General features: G+C 44.6%; 1 protein-coding gene across 1 annotated transcript in view; it reads left to right on the top strand.

The window, feature by feature from the left end:
• The first annotated feature begins 6,244 nt into the window (after nt 1-6,244).
• The window catches only part of itgav (integrin, alpha V), a 48,419-nt gene continuing 33,117 nt past the window's right edge, over nt 6,245-21,546 (top strand). The window contains exons 1-6 of the mRNA XM_044215834.1: nt 6,245-6,766; nt 8,751-8,881; nt 18,799-18,890; nt 19,548-19,662; nt 20,485-20,546; nt 21,477-21,525. Coding sequence (XP_044071769.1) covers nt 6,600-6,766; nt 8,751-8,881; nt 18,799-18,890; nt 19,548-19,662; nt 20,485-20,546; nt 21,477-21,525 — 616 coding nt within the window. The 5' untranslated portion in view covers nt 6,245-6,599. The remainder of the gene's footprint in view (nt 6,767-8,750; nt 8,882-18,798; nt 18,891-19,547; nt 19,663-20,484; nt 20,547-21,476; nt 21,526-21,546) is intronic.

Here is a 21,546-nt window from a genome sequence, read left to right on the forward strand (position 1 = left end):
TGTGTGTGTGTGTCTGCAGCCCCAACATACTAAAGAGGTGTGTAACTGGGTCATATGTACAGTAACCTCTTGTTAATATAATGACACCAAATCCATCAGAATATACGTAGTTAGACTATGCAGGTTTACAAACTTAGTATCTGTGAGGTTCAAAGCCCCACCTCCTGAATGGTCCTTCATCTCTGCTCTTTGTACTACTCTCAAGTCATCTTAATGCTTCGCACAGTTCAACGAGTATATTTGTGTTCCCCCAATCTCACAATGTCGTGGATTTCAGCGTGCTGGCAGTGAAAAGAAGGTGTTTTTAACAGCTAAACGCTGCTCAAAGTGCGTTAACACTCCTGTGCTGACCTTTATTTATTTCATTTGTGTAGGAGCTAAGCAGGCAGTTTTATTTACACGGAGGCTCCGCTTTATTATTTGTTCCTGTCAGAATAAATGGAGATCAACTCCAAAGAGATCCAGTTGTCATTGCATCTTCATTACTGACCACCTCGACACGGAGGCCACCGGTTACAGGTGCACCACGGAGGCTGCGTGCGTAGGTCCAGCTCTTACCATGGAGCCAGATTTATTAGATACAGCAAAACCAACCGTAACTCACTTGTATTTAAGTTATTTTGATGGCCGACCCAAGAGAGGGAGTTGTAGAAAGTCAGGACAGGTACAGACATGCAGTTAAACCGTCCCCACACTGTGTGAAACTCCTCTGAATGTCAAAGTCAGATGTAAGTAAAAGTTCAACCAATAAAACAGCCACCTTCGCTATTTCACAGCTGCTGTTTATGTCTCACATCGGTTCGGACGCGGCCTCAATTTCTGTCCACAATCTGCACGACGAAGAAACACACACACTTTTGTACTTCTATACTTGGGAGGACCCTCATTGGTTAAAGCATTTCCTAGCCCCTAACTCCAACCTTAAAGCAGCTATAACGGATATTTTCATAACAACAATTCTGAAATGACAAATGAAGGATGATGTCGCTCTGTAACTGCTGGACGTGGAAATAAGCAACTGTTTGCTAACAACATATCAACTTAAAAGGTGATGATTTGTTTCCCCAAGTGGACAAAAAACATCAGTTATCGCAGGTTTAACCATCACACTTAAACAGAACCTAAACCTGATTCTTACCTCAACCTTAAAACCAAGTCTTAACCCTCAAACAGGCCTTAGAAGGTCCAGTCCAAAGTGAGGACTGACCGAAATGTCCTCACTTTGCAAAAATGTCTTCCCTCCCACAGTCTAAAACTCAAACCGGTCCTCACAACAACGCACAACAGCACGCACACACACACACACACACACACACACACACACACAGAGGGCACGCAGCTTCACACAGCATGGAAACAAGGCGCACATGCATCTGCGCTCTACATGGTACGTAATCTGCACAGCCATGCCTTACACAATGTCTGTTACACTGCGTGTCGCACACCAGCCTGTTTCCCTCCCACACACACAAACATTAACCTCCCCCCTCCTGGGAGTCTCACAGGAGTCCTGCCACACATTCTTTACTGCACACTTCATTGTAGCAGTGATTCAGAGCAGCTCATGGCCAAATAAGACGAAAACCCCTCAGCTCACTCGCTGCATCTGAGCTGCCGCCGTGCTCAGACGTGAAAAGGTTGGAAGTCCATGTGAGCTGCGCTGCCAAATATTGTTATTTGTGTGAGACAACGTTTACATTTGCATCAGATATGATCTCTAAGCCAGCAGAGTGTGTGAGACTGGTCTGTCTTGACTTGATTTGGCTCTCAGGACCTGGTTCCTCACCCTGAACTCCACCTGATTTTGGACTTGCCCGTCTTAACTCAGGACCTATTTGTCCTGACTTGGGACTTGACTGACGCCTTCAGCTGGACTTCAAGTCAAGTAGGTTTTATTTATACGGCCCAATATCACAAATCTGCCTCGGGTGGGCTTTACAGTCTGTGCAGCATGAGACCCCCTCTATCTTTAGACCTCGATTCAGATCAGGAAAAACTCCCCAAAAAAATGGCAGAAAGCTCAGGAAGAGCAGCAGAGGAGGGGCCCCTCTTCAGGACGGACACACAGGAAGTAGCTGTCGTGTACAGAATAGACCAACACAGTAAAATTACAACACGGACGATCAGGGTGGCAAAGTCCTAAACAGACTGACGTGGACCGGCCTGTCCAGACCTGGGACTTGAACTGGGACTTGGGACTTGAACTCGACTTGACTTGGTTCCTGCCTTGCTTAACTTGGGACTTGCCTGTCTGGACTCAAGACCTGGGACTTGTAGAAACGGCTGAAATGCTGCGGTGTCCGTGTCAGCGTAGTGACTCTCGCTGACTCTTCACTCGTCAGAGGTCACATGATGACCGCTGATATAAGTGACATCGATCGACAGTGTTAGCAGCCGGCTGGTGTCACGCAGTGCTGCAGAAGCCACGCCCCTTTAGACGCCATTAACCCCAGTGATGGAACGTACCTAAGTCCTGTCACCTGAGTGTTTTCTTTTCATGGCACTGTTTACTTCCACTGCACCACATTTAGTTACTTTACATGTTAAAACACACGAAGAGTTTATTAAATCTGATGTTTCTTTATAAATGAAACTCCAGCAGTTTATTCAAGTGCAGCTGTACAGAGTGTGTGTACAGAGTGTGTGTACAGTGTGTGTGTACAGTGTGTGTGTTAGTACTTTTACTGCAGCAGTGTGTGTGTACAGTGTGTGTGTACAGAGTGTGTGTACAGAGTGTGTGTACAGTGTGTGTGTACAGTGTGTGTGTTAGTACTTTTACTGCAGCAGTGTGTGTGTACAGTGTGTGTGTACAGTGTGTGTGTACAGAGTGTGTGTACAGAGTGTGTGTACAGAGTGTGTCAGTACTTTTACTGCAGCAGTGTGTGTGTACAGTGTGTGTGTACAGTGTGTGTGTACAGAGTGTGTGTACAGAGTGTGTCAGTACTTTTACTGCAGCAGTGTGTGTGTACAGTGTGTGTGTACAGAGTGTGTGTACAGAGTGTGTCAGTACTTTTACTGCAGCAGTGTGTGTGTACAGTGTGTGTGTACAGTGTGTGTGTACAGTGTGTGTGTTAGTACTTTTACTGCAGCAGAGTGTGTGTACAGTGTGTGTGTACAGTGTGTGTGTACAGTGTGTGTACAGTGTGTGTGTACAGTGTGTGTGTTAGTACTTTTACTGCAGCAGTGTGTGTGTACAGAGTGTGTGTACAGTGTGTGTGTACAGTGTGTGTGTACAGTGTGTGTGTTAGTACTTTTACTGCAGCAGAGTGTGTGTACAGTGTGTGTGTACAGTGTGTGTGTACAGTGTGTGTACAGTGTGTGTGTACAGTGTGTGTGTACAGTGTGTGTGTACAGTGTGTGTGTACAGTGTGTGTGTTAGTACTTTTACTGCAGCAGTGTGTGTGTACAGAGTGTGTGTACAGTGTGTGTGTACAGTGTGTGTGTTAGTACTTTTACTGCAGCAGTGTGTGTGTACAGTGTGTGTGTACAGTGTGTGTGTACAGTGTGTGTGTACAGTGTGTGTGTTAGTACTTTTACTGCAGCAGTGTGTGTGTACAGAGTGTGTGTACAGTGTGTGTGTGTTAGTACTTTTACTGCAGCAGTGTGTGTGTACAGAGTGTGTGTACAGAGTGTGTGTACAGAGTGTGTGTACAGTGTGTGTGTACAGAGTGTGTGTACAGAGTGTGTCAGTACTTTTACTGCAGCAGTGTGTGTGTACAGAGTGTGTGTACAGAGTGTGTGTACAGAGTGTGTGTGTTAGTACTTTTACTGCAGCAGTGTGTGTGTACAGTGTGTGTGTACAGAGTGTGTGTACAGAGTGTGTGTACAGAGTGTGTGTGTTAGTACTTTTACTGCAGCAGTGTGTGTGTACAGAGTGTGTGTACAGTGTGTGTGTTAGTACTTTTACTGCAGCAGTGTGTGTGTACAGTGTGTGTGTACAGAGTGTGTGTACAGTGTGTGTGTACAGAGTGTGTGTACAGAGTGTGTGTACAGTGTGTGTGTACAGTGTGTGTCAGTACTTTTACTGCAGCAGAGTGTGTGTACAGTGTGTGTGTACAGTGTGTGTGTACAGTGTGTGTGTTAGTACTTTTACTGCAGCAGTGTGTGTGTACAGAGTGTGTGTACAGTGTGTGTGTGTTAGTACTTTTACTGCAGCAGTGTGTGTGTACAGAGTGTGTGTACAGAGTGTGTGTACAGAGTGTGTGTACAGTGTGTGTGTACAGAGTGTGTGTACAGAGTGTGTCAGTACTTTTACTGCAGCAGTGTGTGTGTACAGAGTGTGTGTACAGAGTGTGTGTACAGAGTGTGTGTGTTAGTACTTTTACTGCAGCAGTGTGTGTGTACAGTGTGTGTGTACAGAGTGTGTGTACAGAGTGTGTGTACAGAGTGTGTGTGTTAGTACTTTTACTGCAGCAGTGTGTGTGTACAGAGTGTGTGTACAGTGTGTGTGTTAGTACTTTTACTGCAGCAGTGTGTGTGTACAGTGTGTGTGTACAGAGTGTGTGTACAGTGTGTGTGTACAGAGTGTGTGTACAGAGTGTGTGTACAGTGTGTGTGTACAGAGTGTGTCAGTACTTTTACTGCAGCAGAGTGTGTGTACAGTGTGTGTGTACAGTGTGTGTGTACAGAGTGTGTGTACAGAGTGTGTCAGTACTTTTACTGCAGCAGTGTGTGTGTACAGTGTGTGTGTACAGAGTGTGTGTACAGTGTGTGTCAGTACTTTTACTGCAGCAGTGTGTGTGTACAGAGTGTGTGTACAGAGTGTGTCAGTACTTTTACTGCAGCAGTGTGTGTGTACAGAGTGTGTGTACAGAGTGTGTGTACAGTGTGTGTCAGTACTTTTACTGCAGTAACGGGTGTGTGTGCTTCCTCTGCTCGGGCTGAGCTTGTCATCGCTGGCTGACTAAATATGGGCAAAACACATGTGTGCAATCTTCAGCCAATGACATTTATAGATGTGTATGTAGAGGTTTAAAGTGTGCGAGCAGTCAACACTCAGAAACACACACAGTTATCACTTCATCATCATCATCATCATCAGTGCGCTGCTTCACTTCCACAAACACAGTGTCCCGTTTTTAACGTCCTGACTCGTGTTTATTTTCACTTTTTAAACTCAGGTAGAACACTGTTACCTTTCACTGTTATTATCACTGTTCACTGTTATAGCAGTCTCCATGGAAACGCGTGATGAGTGATGACCCAGCACGTGACGGACACGAACATGTTGCTGGCGACGCCCGCCTGTCTTCCACAAGTGTGTGTGTGTGTGTGCGCGCGCGTGTGTGTGTGTGTGATGCTGCGGGACGGACTTCCTGTTGTGCGTCAGGAATCCGCTGCGTCAAGCTCAACGCAGACAGACCGGAAAACACAGGCAGGCCTTCAGAATAAAAGCACGCCATGTGTCGTCTGGTTAAAGTAGTTTAAAGGTGGCTCCTCCATAGAACAGTTGATTGATTTAAAAGGCTTTGTTAAGTGCCTTTAAACTCACGTGCGTGTAAATACTATGTTATCAGGCCTACAAACACAGCGCTGCGAACAGTTCATCCTACTGTTCGTGCAAGGCCTAATTTGCTTTATGTAATACAGATATTGAGTGAAGCTTCATGTGGCAGTTGCATTCTCGTGGATTTCTAACACCAAGTAACGGAGAGGTGTGAGTGTGAACACAGTTAAAGTGCGTCCTGCTCACACTGTGTAAAACATGGACGACAGAATGACACCGAGTCTGAACACGCTGGAATCTGCCTGTAAAATAACAGTGTTACCACTTCAGTCCTCCAAGACTCAAACCTCTCTGTGTTGCACAATAACCTAAACCTCTGTTTAGACAGCAGCCAGAAACAAGACGTGCCCAGGCTCAATTTGCACAACGTGAAACAAAATCTAAACGTTTTGTTGTCAGTTATATTTGTCTTTAATGATGCTGGAACACACGTCCTCTGGCTCTTTGTGTGAATGTGTTTTAGCAACATGTGCAAATAAAAATACACTTTAATTTGACCGCTTCAACGAGATATTAGTTAATGAGGAACTAGTGGGAGAAATAAACCCTCTTTTTTTTTGTTTTCATTAAACAAAATATATCACACTGCTAAATAATAAAAAAGCCTAAATCTTGTATTTTGTGTAAATTAAATATCAGTGGCCATAACTCAGGATCAGGAGTGCTCCCAGCAGACCGGGCAGAGGTGCTTTTGTTTTGAAAGGTACGAGCCGGACGTTGTAAATGCGGTTTAACGAGTCCAGCTGACACACACACACACTCACACACACACACACACCCCGCGGCCTCTCCCCGGGCTCGTTCCCGTGTCTCTCCTCGGCTAAAACCAGCTAACGGACCGCCGGACAGAACCGGACTGAGCCCCGGCCCGCTGCCGCCTCCGCTCGCTCTCTAACGGATTCGGTACAAAAACCGGAAATGCGGTTTATGTAGTCGCACTTACAGGACGACTAGTTCGGCTCTCCTCGCGGTTATGGGGCAGAGCTCCCGTTAGGAACTTAAATCCGGTTAAAGTGACGCCGGATACAACCCCGCTGGCATCGTCTTCGTCGCGGTCTTCGTCGGTTACCGTCCAGCAGCAGCAGCAGCCGCCATGGCAGGCGGCCGCCCGGCTCTCGGTCTGCTCGTCCTGGCGTGCTCCGGTGTCCTCCGCTGCGGCTCCTTCAACCTGGACGCGGAGGGACCGTCCGTGTACTCCGGACCGCAGGGGAGCTACTTCGGCTTCTCGGTGGACTTCTTCAAACCCCCGAACAGCCAAAAGTAAGAGCGGCAGATGGTGAAGATGATGATGATGAGGAGTTTAGAGGAGGCTCAGGCTTCCTGCTGGGAGTCTGCAGCATCTCTTTGGATCCTGCAGCTCTCATGCTCAAGTGGTCTGGTTTTGAAAAGATCAGAGACCAGCTCAGTAATGAGATCCGGGTGCTGGTTTCTGTGACTTTATTTGTTTCTGTCCTGTCAGACATTTGGACACTTCTGAGACATTAAGAAACGAGACAGTGTTTAAACATTTACAGCTTCTCTGTGAAAGAAATGCCCAGAGTTTATATTTATATTTAAGTTACTGGCTAACTGTGTGTGTGTGTGTGTGTGTGTGTGTGTGTGTGTGTGTGTGTGTGTGTGTGTGCATCGTCCATGTTTAAAAATTCACTCTTGTGTTTGTCTTTATGTTAAAACTCCTGGGAGTAAAGCAGCACGTCCCTCTCAGCCGAGTTGGGAAGATAAATCCGAGGCTTCGCTGTGCCTGACACACACACACACACACACACACCTGTGATATCAGTAACCAGGTGAAAGGAAGTGTGTTAGAAAGCTTCAGTCTCAGAAACTGTTCATCCAAAAGATATCTGGAGTTTAACAGACTCTCTGAAGCACTGAAGCAACCACAAGAACGGCACCTAACAATAATAATAATAATAATAACAATAATAATAATAACAACATATCATGGAACAAACCTCTAACTGTATCTGTAATGATCCATCAAGATTCAATACTTTATTTCCAGTTCGACAGAACAAAAACAGCAGGACATAAGAGAGTAATAATAATAATAATAATAATGAATCACTAAAGCCAGCGTTCCCATGGGGGGCTGCCAGCGCCGCAGCCGATGGATCCGCGCCCTCCCGGTGCGTCACAGACGGCCTCTGGACCCGGCCGTCCTGGTTCTGGCGCTTCTCGCTCTGGAAAGGAGGGAGGACGTTAAAAAAGGTGCGAGGAGTCGTGAAGAGTTGAGCGAGGGGGGGCAGCTCCTTGTCCTGGCCCTGGTCCGTGATTGTTGATGCGGTTTGCAGCATTTTGTCGAGCCGTTTCCCGCCTCGTGCTGAGGGGTTTCCGTCCCACGCAGGTAATCCACAGGTGAGGGCGTACCTTCCTGATCAACGAGGTCTTGACAGTTTGTCATGCTAGCAGCGATTTGCTGGCCCCCCTCTCTGATCCAGACCCGGATCTCTGCCGCTGTCGGCTGGATCACCACAAAATGGTGGACAGATATTCGTGGTCCCCAGAGGATGAGTCCTACTGACTTTGTTGATCCTCTGACTTTTCCTCCGGCGCCACCGTGAGGGTCACGTTTTTGGTTTCTGAGTGAAGTATCTCAACAGCTGTTGGACGGATTAGCGCGCTGTTTGGTTCATGTTCCCCTCAGGATGAACTGTGATAACTTTCATCAGGTTTATCGGAAACGCTGCACGCAGGTTTAGGTTTCTCGGGCAGGATTTTACGTTACGTTATCACAGCGACAGTTATTTTATCTTTTGTCGCAAAGATTGTGAGGTAAACGGTAGAAATACAGTGTTCACCTTACAGAGAAACAGAGTCCACCGGGAATGTGAGCTTATTTGATTGGCCAACACAGCGCCGTGCCAGACGGCATCGTGTCGCGTTGCAGCTAAAGCTGAGCCCGGTTCAGGTGTTTTGTTGGCCGGCCCTGGGATGTGTTGCCAGAGCTGCCTGCTGTGCTGACGGCTCCACGTTACTGACACAGTCGCTGCCCCGCCTCAGTCGCTGCCCCGCCTCAGTCGCTGCCCCGCCGCAGTCGCTGCCCCGCCTCAGTCGCTGCCCCGCCGCAGTCGCTGCCCCGCCTCAGTCGCTGCCCCGCCGCAGTCGCTGCCCCGCCACGTAACATTTATCCCGGATCTATAGTGAACGTTATCAATGGGCCCAGTTTCAGGCCGAACAATGTAAACTGTTGGTGTGATCAAAGCTTAATTCTCCTCTCTCTCCCCCCTCCTCCCCTCCTCAGGTCAGATGTTCTGATAGGAGCTCCTCGGGCCAACGGGACGTCCCCCAGCAGTGTGGTGGAGAGGGGAGCGGTGTACACCTGCCCCTGGAAGAGCTCTTCAGCCTGCCAGCAGCTGCAGTTCGACAGCTCAGGTACCAAAACCTCTCGTTTATGCTCCACATGTTGTGTTTCCCAGCTGTGTCTGCTTTCCTCTCGTTAAGCTGTTGGTCACCTTACAAACCCCGAGACTCTGAGCCACTGCTTCCCTGCATCAACCCTCGACAGCTAAACCCCGCCCCCCTTTCTGCAACATCTGAGTACTAACCAGAGATATCAGATATCAAGTCTGGTGGAACGTAAACCTCCGGCTTGGTGTTTCAGCGTGTTCGAGGTGAACAGAGCTTTTACTGAACGATGACGTGAAGCTACTCGCTGAGGGTCGACTGTCCAGTCAAGAAGACGACCTTTAGTCGCCGCTGACTTTCTCCGTGTCAACACAGCCGAAGACACAGCGGAGCTGCTGTCGTTAGCCTGCTTTATGTTGTTATGGCTGCGTTCGGAGTCGCGCGCTAACGCGCTGTTCGTACGAAGTGTGACGTCAAACTGAGCGTGTAGTCGTTCCAGCCGCAGAGTGCGTGGAGTCTGTGTACGTGAGAAACGCCCGGATGGTTACTAGATTAGCGAGAAAGTCTGAGCTCAACATACTCAACCGTCCCAAAATGCATTGCGTCTCCTCAGACTGTCCAATGGCGGACCGCGAGGCAGACGGTTCCCTCACCTGTCTGTCACCGGATGTTGGCTGTGATGCACTTTTGTTGTTTTCCAACTGAAGAGGACGAAGAAGAACAGATTTAGCTGTTACAGGACAGAGGTCAGGAAACTCTACGTGGACCTAAATCGTTTTCACACGAAAATAAATAATTAATGATAATAAATTAGAAATTCTAATATGATTAAAGGCCATTAATAAACGGCTTCATCTGGACGTAGTCTGGGTCACAGTAAAGAAATGTTTGCTGCAGTTTACTTTGACGGAGAATGTATCTGAATGCCTCAGCAGCTCTGTGTCGGTTATTACTCTCGAAATCTCGTCCAACCAGGACGTTTCTCCAGTGAAAGTCCCAGAGGAAGCCAGGTGTGGTTGTGGCGGCAGATTCTTTACCTAACTGCGAGGTCTCTTTAGGGAAAATAGACTTAATGCCGCGTTCGTGTTGACACTGAACCGTAATAGATAAATAAGTTTCACCTGATTAGTCTGTCCTTAGTTCTTTAAAGCTGCAATCCTCAAGATTTCAGTCCTGGCTGATTTGGCGACACCCGTGGTTACCGTGGTAACAGCAGTTGGTTTAACGGTACAACAAACACTCGCTGAGCAGCGTCTTTGTCAGATATCCACCGTTAGAGCAGCTGGCGTATCTGTTTACAGCGCAGCCAAACAAACTCAGGTTGTTTTTAGAGAGAAGAAGAAGAAGAAGACTGCTTCACAGTGTTTGTCCAGTTGAAGTATTTTTTTTAATATGAAGCAGTGGCAGTAAATGTTGGTGTTTTTAAAAATTAGGTTTGATTTCATGAAAACGTTAAGATTTTATTTCAAAAAGTGGCAGGAAGTCCGACGAGACCGTCAGCCACTGAGAGCCGCTTGGCCGTTTTCATTTCTAACAACAGACCAGGGGAGCTTTCTCAGTTTGCAGTAACGGTGGATAGCTGATGGGATAATAAGGGTTCAGCTCAGCCTGCTGCTGTTATCTCATGTCGGGACACATTCAGGAATGCGTGGTGAAGCAGGAGATGTGTGGACTCGTCCGTCGGCAGACATCTGTTGTTTGTCTTCTGTTTGCAAGCAGCTCTTCCCAGCGGGGATGATAATTGTGTAATTTATTGTTTCAAGTTGTTGGAACAACAATGAAAGGAGACGGGAGCGGAGGCGATATTAATACAGTAACGTTTATAACTTGTTAATATCGTGTTGTTCTTGCAAAGACATTTGTCAGAAAGTGTCTTCCTTTTAATGGCTTCCTAGAATTGTTATCATTTCCTCTGTGAAACACACTTTCCAGGAATCTCGGTCAATTGGTTTCTGTGTTTAGACTGTGGGCAGTTACAGACGGGGAGATGTACTGTCTGATGCTTTTGGTTTCATTACAGTTTGATTGTGTTTTTCTGATTAAACCAGTTAGTCTTTAAATAATGAAAAACGCCAATCACACGTTCCCACAGTCCAAGTTGATATCCTCAAAATGTTGTTGTCTCATTTACCGACCAAACACTCCAAATCACGTTTCCATCCAAATTTAGACCAGAGTTTACACTGGGGCCTTGATTTTAGACAAGTAAACACAAATATTTCTAGCTCTTCATTTCTGTCCGGCGACCATCGCTAGCTTATGTTAGCTTTAGTTGAAAACACAGTCTCCGGCTGACTTTTTAATGTTTCACGCTGACTTGTTTTAGAATATGCACTTGATGGCTACATGCATAATATCATGCTAGCAGACGGAGGCTAAAGCTAACAGGTCCCAGGTTAAAACTCATCATCCTCATCAGCTGATGATCCACGTAGAAGACGTGGAAATAAAGAAACACAGTTTGTATTGCAGTGTTAGAGCGAGAAGGAAAGTTAAGATCAGACTGTTATTCCGACTGATGAGAAGGAAAAATCTAGCTGGAGTCGATGTGAACTTCCCCAAATCCAGTAAAGAGCAGGACAGAGCTGCTAACGTTAGCCTAAACTCTGATAGCATCCAGGACCGACCTCCGCACAGCTAGAAAACACTACACAGTGCGCATGCTAGTCCTTAACGGGGCTTCGTTTATTTATTTATAATATATGTATGTTAGTTAATAGTGTGCTCCTTTGCCTTGGAGGTGTGTGCTAGGTGACTACTGGTAGTAAGCTAGCTGGCAGCATATTGGAACACTTCATTGTTATTTACTTACTGAACATCAGAGAAACTAGAGAGCTCAGGAAGCAGCAGCCAGGTCAGCTGGTTAATTGCTAGTTTATCAGCGTCTCAGTCACAGCGGGTGTTGACAGTATCGCAGTATCATGATGAAGATTTAACTCTGATAACCAGCTGCTGGGAACAGAATGTACGAAAGCTTATTTCAACACACGTCTCACCTCTACTGAAACACTGCAGCCTCAGGATTTCCAAACCGCTGATGACTGCACGCCGTGACAGACATGACTTAACAGCTTTCATAACTTCTGTGGTTTACTTTTCTGCCAGCAGTCATTTTTCTAAAGATGAGCGTCATTGTCCTGAAATCAGATGTTTTCTTCTGTGAGCGAATGAATTAGCCTCGTGCAGATTGAGTACAAAGTAAACCCGGAGTCTCCGTTAAAAAGGGAGAGTAGAAACGAGCCAGGTGTTTTTATACAGAGAATAATTTGATGATGTAACTTAAATTGTCGCCTTGGGGCAACTCAGTTCACGTAGCTGCGACTGACTGATGTCCCACTGACTCGCCCCAAAGGGACAAATAAGTCTTGTTTAGTTCAAACTGGTAAACATTCAGAAGACGAGCAGCACTTCCTCCTGCGTCGTGCCACGTGTGAAGAAGTAATAGAAATAACCTTTTTTTAAACTACCTGTTGTGCTGAATTCTTTTGAACTAAAGGGAGAGAACATTAAAGATGAAAAGGTCAGAAACGGAGGGGGAAAGGAAATTGCATGTTCACACGTGGAATATGAAACGTTACTGCTTCATCTGCCTGTAAAAGTGACAAGATAATTGGCAGAGAGAGAGCGATGAGCTGAAACAGCGATAATTAAGAGGAAGAAGACTTTTTCTTTCTCTTACAAGCTGCAGCACTGATGGATTTCAAATGGAGGTTAAAATGTATTTTAAGTTATTGGAGTGAGTTCTGCTGCCTGTGTTCAATCAGACATGACGGGAAGTTGAGTCCCGTTTGATTCCTGTTTGCTCAGATGATCGAAAGCTTTTGCTGGATATTCATCCACGCAGTTGCATGAATGAACATTTTAAATATAGTTAGAGACTGTTAGGAACGAGCTAAGCCATTCCTCGATTTCACAACAGTAAGAAGGATTTTAAAATCAGTTCTTTGTTTTAGAGACGTTAATGTGTGCAAACCTTTTGGTTTTAGTTGATTTATGATTAGTGTATCAACAAAAAAATGATCGGCAATTATTTTGCTAATCTAATTATCATTTAAGTAATTTGTCAGTGGCGTTCTCTAGTTTCAGCTCCTCAGTTGCTTTTCTTTCTTTCATCCGATAGTAAAACAAATATGTTTGGGTTTCATTGCGATGAGTATTGTTCATTATGTTCTGACATTTTATAGACTTAACGATTAACGGAGACAAACAGGGTTGTCTGTAGCCTAAGCGGCGCTCGGAGAGTGAGTTTATAGTGTGACGGTAGTCAGGTTTCTGACGGCTTGTGTAACGTGTTTTGGAGGAAATAAATTCCTGACAAGTGAAAACGAGTCTCTCCGCTGCAGAAACAGACTGAATCATCTGTCAAGCAGTCGAGAGCTTCTGCTATCACTTAATGTCATGACGAAGAGTCTGAGAAAACCATTCACCACCTCAGCAGAGAGTTTGATGAACGGACACGCCTGGGAGTTATGGAAGTATTTCACGTTTCAGCTCTTATGAGAGACAAAGGATGAGGACTTTCTGATATATAGCATATAACATTATATATGGGACACTTTCCCAACAGGACACGTCAGTGGTCTCTCTACTCTACTGTAAATATCTAACTGTCGTAAATAATTGAGGTTTTGAAACGTGAGAGTGGGTTACTTCCCAGTAATAACAGCCTGATGTGGGTTTTTAGGCCGATACAGATATCGATATATCAGCCTGTAGTTATTTTTATAACATTAACAAACGGTCTGGATCAGTTTTCGTTTGTTCGTATCGGATGTTTTACAGTGTAAATATCTACCTGTCAGCACTCTCTGCTGGACAGACTAAGCTAGTTCACACTGCTATCATTTCTCCTAACTCCCTGACCTCCGCACAGATACCGAGATATCTGCAGTAAGCTCATATCGGCGGGTGTATCGGCTCTAAAGACAGCTCTTGAATGTTTGCCTTCATGCTGTGTTCTGTCCATAAAAGCCTCGGCGAATCTCCTGAAGTCAACACGTTCGTACAGGATGTTTACGTTTCAGCTGCATTCGGTCCGCAGCCTCTGACGAGACCCTGAGACCCCGCAGCCTCCGACTGTACTCGTGTTGTTCCCTCTGGCTGTAATGTTGTTAGTGAGCGGCCTAGTTACGCGTGAGTGTGTGTGTGTGTGTGTGTGTGTGTTTTTCCTCCCACAATAGATTCCTTTGTTGTTGATCTGACCTACGTGATTGCTGGCCGAAGCTTTACTGACTACAGAACAGAATTAACTGGAATTCTTCTGTGTGTGTGTGTGTGTGTGTGTGTGTGTGGTGTGTGACTCTGACTCAACGTTAGTCTGTCCTATTCTGGCTAACCATGATGCACCACAAGCTTTTGTTTTTGCTGGATTTTTTTTTTTTTATGTTCTTGTGACTCGTCCAGGAATATATTTTCCTTTCTTTCTTTGGGCAGCGTGTCGCAGGAAGCGAGTGCAAAAGAAAGATAAAGAATATGACCCACTAAATTATGATAAGTCCACCATCACTCTGAGAGAGAGATTATAACGTCTTTCGTGTCTGTTCTGTTAAATGTTTTGTGTGTCTGCCTGTTTACTGAACTACGTACGTCCGAGCTCAGCCGGTTCAGTTTGTAAAAGTTTGTTCTCCAAAGACTGAAACAGCGGTTTTCTCCCCCATAAAATGAGCTTTTCCGAAAACGCTGGCTTGGTGTTTCAGTGTCGACGATGGCGTGAGAGCCCAGTGAGGGTCGGGGGCTGTGTGACGACCTTTAGTCGCCTCTAACTTTCTCTGTGATCGAACCCAAGGCGCAGCAGCGTCGCGGTCATAAAGTAACGGGACTGACTGCCGGGTAACGTGTAGTGTTTATGAGACACGATTTAATCACTCTTTGATGCTCGTTCAGTTGTCTGACAGCAGAAACAGTAAATGGTGGATTCAGCAGAGTAACAGACCAGACGGACAGCTTCCTGTCGTCTCTTAACTTTCTCTGCGATCACTCATTTTGAATGTCGATACAGCCGATCACACAGCTGTTGCCATTAACCTATATTTATATTGATTTGGGCAGATAATGTCGGGATGTCTGCCCCCCTCTTTATCAGATGTTTTCCAGCTGGAAAGAGTGCGCAGAAGAAGAGATTTAGCTGCTTGTCTGTTGTTCAGGTGTTTCTCTGTGGACAGACCTGCTAAACTATATATTACAGATATTGTTGTATCATATCACAACATGCTACAGTAAGAGTTATTACATTTACTTGAACAGTGAGCATCACAGCCTCACAGAGCTGCTACTGACTGTTTCTTGTCCACATAAACTCATCCCTGCGGTTAAGGATTCAAGTCCTCCATTGACAAACAAAAAACAAAGAGACAAAGAGTCTGTCGCCATGGTTACAGCGGCGTTACAACGGTAACTGGCTGGCACAAACACTTGGCGTCATGGCTGGCATCATGACCACCATAATTACAGATCAGGGCCAAAACATCCAGTTAATTGCCAAAATTGTGAAACTAACCCTTTTGTACTTTATCCTCAGCGTCTGATGGGTCCCAGAATGCGTAAGCCACTGTTTTATCAGTCAGACGTAGTTCTAATAATCAGAGGGCTTGAAATTCAGCAGGCTCGAGTTTCCCACCCTGATGGGAAAATCCCTGACATTTCCTCACTGTCTGCGTGCAACCGGGCTTAAATACTTATCTGCTGCTTATCGCTGTATTTTGTCAGATTCGTGTGCGACTCCTCCTTGTTATTTCAGCAACGACTCCGAGCTCGGTGGTGTTTTCGGCTTTGAACTCGGCATAACTTCAGCCAGCTGGCTCCAGGCTCAGGGCAGGGCCGGCTGCCGCTTTATTAGTACACATGCATATCTGCGTACACTGTGTACATACAGGACAGTGAATATGTGTTACTGTGGTTCTGACTTCATCATTGTTCGTAGGGTTTATAGTTAACTTTCCTCTGTGAACTGTGTATTTGTCTCTGACTTTGAATCTCATCAACTGAGAGTTGGCCTGTTTCTGAAACTGCTCACTGGAAACTAAAACTGTCCAGCTAAAACCAGTCGTTCTCTTGAATTAATCATTACTTAACTTCCTCAAATTAGCAATGTGAGAGAGAGAATCAGAAAAAACAAAACCACAGGTGTTTGTTGTTTGTGGTAGATAATGTACATTTAGCACGCGAGCACATAATCAAGGATGTTTTAGGAACACTGACGTTTTTCTCTCGGCATTTCATCAGGCTCATGAAAACATGCAATGGGCCAAATATGCAAACAGTTTGTGCAGTAAATAACGAACACTTCGACCGCCTCAGTCAGTTTCAGTGCTAATGTCATTAAATCAATATAGAAAAATAGAGCAACACACACTAGAAATAAAATAATAATAATAATTACATATATATTGATAATAAATTAAATAAATTAAAATAAAAAATGTTTTCATGGCTTTGTTATGACTTAATTTATTTCCTCACGTTAGTAATTTGACAAAACAGAGTTTTTGATGTTCTACATTTCAAATATAAAACACCTTTTTATATATTTGATAGTTAATCACTGCATCACCTCCAAGCATTCAAGTTTTAAATGCTGATTAATAAATCATATTGTAAATGTGAAGGGGACACGTACACACCTTTTTATTAAATTATTATCTAATAAATGTAATTTGAGGGATAAATGTGTTTTCTATCTTGCGGTAATAAATTAAATCATTTGAAGATACAAATGAGTAATTTAGGGAATGATTCATAATTTGGGAGGACAGATATTCACCCTGACATTGGTCATTATTTGTCTTTGCTTATTTACATGTGGCAGTAATTTCAGGCTGGAAACCAGTAAACAGAATGCAGAAAACGTATATTTACAAAATTGAACAGAGCAACTGGTTCAACAGGTTGCTTTGCAGTAGTATGAAAGCTTATTACAAGTCTGTTTCTTTTGGTTTTTACACCTGAAAACAGCAGTTGGTTCTTCATCACTAACCTCAGTTCTTCTGTTAGAAGGAACCGTCATGACTGATAGAGCTGAAGTAATTAGTGCGTTAACTGAGTAGTCAAACAGGAAATTAATTAATCAGCATATCATTTTGATAATTAATTAATCATTTAAGTAATTTTTTTTTTTAGATGTGCTGCTTAGAGTCTCAAATGTCAGTATTTGCTGGTTTTCTTTCTATGAAACTGTTGTTCGGACAAAACAAGACGTTTGAAGACATTGAGTTCTTGGAAACTGTGATGGACATTTTTCACAGTTTTCTTACATTTACAGATCAAATGATTCATCGAGAGAGTAATCAGTAGATGGATCGATAATGAAAATAATCGTCAGTAGCAGCCCTACTCGTTAAATTAACTCTGGATGTCGCTCAGTATTGTAGAATGCACCAAAAGAATTGGTGTTTCATAATACTCAGCATTCATAAACATGAATTCATTTTTAATTACCTAAAAACCCACTGTGACCCTTTGCTGTCTGATCCTCTCCTTTCTTTCTTCCACTCATCGCTCAGATATTTATCCTGTCTGTCCATCTGTTGACCGACTGAGAGACTGAAGACTATCAAAGCAGTGGAGAGTCATTTATAGACTCAGCTGTGTGTGCCATAAGGCTGGCTGAAGACTGCAGTCTAAAGTTATGCCTGTTTCAGTCTCTTCTTGGTGATGGGAGAATGTATGCAGTTAAACATTATAAATCCGTTTACAGCCTGTTTAATTTGGCGGATAAAAAAGGTTTTGAGTGGCTTGTGACACGCAGTAGAGCTCAGCAGAGACACGCAGCGGAGTAACGCAGCAGCGTTCAGCGGAGGAACGCAGCGGAGGAACTCAGCGGAGGAACGCAGCAGCGTTCAGCAGCAGCGTTCAGCGGAGGAACGCAGCAGAGTTCAGCAGCGGAGGAACGCAGCAGAGTTCAGCAGCGGAGGAACGCAGCAGAGTTCAGCAGCGGAGGAACGCAGCAGAGTTCAGCAGCGGAGGAACGCAGCAGAGTTCAGCAGCGGAGGAACGCAGCAGAGTTCAGCAGCAGCGTTCAGCAGAGGAACGCAGCAGAGTTCAGCAGCGGAGGAACGCAGCAGAGTTCAGCAGCGGAGGAACGCAGCAGAGTTCAGCAGCGGAGGAACGCAGCAGAGTTCAGCAGCAGCGTTCAGCAGAGGAGGAACGCAGCAGAGTTCAGCAGCAGCGTTCAGCAGAGGAACGCAGCAGAGTTCAGCAGCGGAGGAACGCAGCAGAGTTCAGCAGCAGCGTTCAGCAGCGGAGGAACGCAGCAGAGTTCAGCAGCAGCGTTCAGCAGAGGAGGAACGCAGCAGAGTTCAGCAGCAGCGTTCAGCAGAGGAACGCAGCAGAGTTCAGCAGCGGAGGAACGCAGCAGAGTTCAGCAGCGGAGGAACGCAGCAGAGTTCAGCAGCGGAGGTTCAGCAGAGTTCAGCAGCAGCGTTCAGCAGAGGAACGCAGCAGAGTTCAGCAGCAGCGTTCAGCAGAGGAACGCAGCAGAGTTCAGCAGCAGCGTTCAGCAGAGGAACGCAGCAGAGATTTTGATAAGTTTTATTTCAGCCGATAACGATCCATTAAAATATGCCCGGATCGGCCCTGATGCAGATGTTTCAGGACGTCTGTCAGGTGTTGTTTATTTAAAAGACTTTCCAGATAATTGAAGACTTTTTCTGTTTAATGTAACGTTGGAGATCATTCTCATTACTGAAACTGTGGCTCTGGGTTCATTAAACGAACACATCAGACTGAACGCTTTTAGTTTTCTTCTGGCTCTCAGAATATAGCAGGGAGGAGCAGCAGGATGTTACATTGTTAGTAAGTTAAAGGGCTTATTTTAACTAAACATCACCATACCCCACTTCAGATGGATGATTTTGGACTCTGTGTTTTTACCACTGAAGTCCTCTGATATCTCAGAAACATTGTGGTATTTAAATCAATTTATAATTATACTCTCTCTCCCTTCACAGATGACAGGAAGAATGCAGAAGGAGCTCAGATGGAGTTTAAATCCAAGCAGTGGTTCGGTGCCTCAGTGCGATCTGACGGAGAACACATCCTGGTAAGAAACACACAGTGACAGTGTGTAGCATTCATTAAACCGTAACCGCTCAATGAAATCTTTAATCCACCTTTATATATTCAGCTGTTCAGAATCATTCAGCCCCACCGAGCTGCCCGTCGGTCCTGTCACTACAAACATTTCATACACAAGTCAAATACTCAACCTCTGTTCTGTGCTGCCAACCAGCAGCTGAACTACATGATTTTCAAAATCACCTAATTTACAGTGTTTGTTCTCTGCTCCATGTTGGTCTGATTTGCAAATATTGCACACCTAATACATACATAATACATAATATTCATTAGAGATTTTGTTTATATATTATACTATACTCACACTATACTATATTATATTTTATATCCCATACTATATTATACTGTCTTATTACATTATATACGATATTATATTTCTATATTAATACAGCAAACATTAAGTACTATTACTTAATCACATTATATATTATTGTGGTGTTTGCTGTTCTAGTCATATTACTCTTAGATGTACTAATCACACCACTGTGTCACTTCACTTCAGACGGTACTGCAGTATTAGTGCAACGGTTTCTGTTTTTATTTGATTTGATATATTTTGATAATTATTTTATTTCTTTTACTTTTCTCTATTTACCTGTATTTATTTGTCTTTGTTTTCCAGGCCTGCGCTCCGCTGTACCAGTGGTCGACCTTTGGCGTCTCTGAGCGAGAGCCGGTGGGAACGTGTTACCTGAAGAAAGGAGACACAGTGGTCGAGTACTCGCCCTGCAGATCAAGTCCGTTCTCTTCTTTTCTCCGTCGCCTTCGTCTCTGCGCTTAACATGCAGTTAATGTAACTAGTGTCATGTCCTGGATCAGTGCTGAGGAACTAGTACCAACTGTAAACATTCAAACAACAATATCACACGGACAGACAGACCATCTTTAACCTCTGCCCACTGATAAAACACACCCAACCACAGCCAGAACAATAAAACACCAAACAGCTGCTGAAAAACTATACTATACTGCTTTACTTTAGAAATGAGCATTAAAAAAACACAGCCACGGCAGACAGAACTCCTCTCCTCACAAAAATAAAGAAATAACAAGAAGTTATAACTAACTCAACACGCTCTCCAAAACTCTCCCGCTGCTGAGATGAGTAACATCTTTTTAAAAACATCTTCCATGGATCAGCAGATCAAAATCTTCAAGTTCAGTCATGAAAACAGTGTTAGCAACAAGCTAGCAACAACATCCCCACTTTAAGTGGTTGTAGAAGCAGCTGATCCTGTTAGCTACAGGTTAGCTTCCCTTAGCGCTGACCCTCCCTCTCCGAGCTGAAATGTGATTGGTTGATACTGATGTCACTTCAGATTCTAGCCAGAGTAAGATCCGGATCGGGCTTTGTTTTTGCTTCTTGTTTTAGAAACGTTCAGATTTGATGGTAAATGATTTTAAGAATGTAAATAAATATAAAATGAGAAGTAAAACCTTGTATGTTGAGGGCTCCGACTGTTGTTCCCCACTGAATGTCTACAATAATCATTTCTCATCTGTCTTCCTCTGTTTCTGTTTTATGTGATTAAATGTTGCTGTTTAATTTCTCTGCCCAGGTGCCAACTCACCAGAAGGCCAGGGCTTCTGCCAGGCCGGCTTCAGTGTCGACTTCCTTAAGGTAGGCAACCAAGACGAACCCGGCAAACACTCAACCATCACATCTGCAATCATTTATTATTAGAGGCTTTAATTCAAAAGGGTTTATGCTGCAGCGCTGTTTCTAGTAGAGTCAGAGATCACAGGTTGACTCACGAGTCGATTCATTTCAGCTTTAATGTCATTGAACACATTAATTACCAGTTCAAGTGCAGTGTAGCATCTAAGCAGGTTGTGGAAACAGTAAAATGCATCTCGATACGTAACATGGTACATGGTAATCGTGATAATATTATCAGTGATCTGTGATGCATCATGATTTCTCTGACAGAAGAAAGAAATACTTGTTGTTTCTTTAAATACCAAATATATAACAGCCATAAACTGGCAAGAGGCTGAACCGAAACCTTAGATCGTTATTTAAGCGTTAAATAAGGCGATGGAGCCAGGACGCGGTTAGCCTAGCTTAGCATAAAGATTGGAAGCAGGGGAAACAGCTAGCTCACTTCAAAGTTCACTAGCTGCTATCACCTCTGAAGCAAGTATGTTGTATCTCGGCTGTGATTATGCTAAATGCTAAAGTCAACATGTTAGCATGCTCACGATAACAATGTTAAGATGCTGATGTTGAGCAGGTATAAAGTTCACCACGAGAACACAGTATATATGTATGACTGACACTGGAGTAGGAAGAAATGTCTAATATGCCCTCATTTGAAAACACAGCAGGCTGCAGTGGAGGTTCAGGCGCTGTAGAAAAGCAGACTTACGGGTGGGGGTTTGCTCCCGGGCCAGCAGTGCATGTGTTTGGGTCTGCGTGGTTGTAGAGGCGGAGGAGTTACCATTTAGCCTTTTACACATCTGGGAATAAGAATGTGTTCTTTACTGACCCGAGGGGCCGAATAAGAAGTAAAAGTAACACGGTTGTCCCTCTTCCTTTTTGTGGTTTCAGAAGAACAACAGGGTGGTGGTGGGAGGACCTGGCAGCTTCTACTGGCAGGGTGAGTGTGTGTTTGTGTGTG

The sequence above is a fragment of the Siniperca chuatsi genome, linkage group LG12 (assembly GCF_020085105.1).
Source record: "Siniperca chuatsi isolate FFG_IHB_CAS linkage group LG12, ASM2008510v1, whole genome shotgun sequence".
NCBI lineage: Eukaryota > Metazoa > Chordata > Actinopteri > Centrarchiformes > Sinipercidae > Siniperca > Siniperca chuatsi.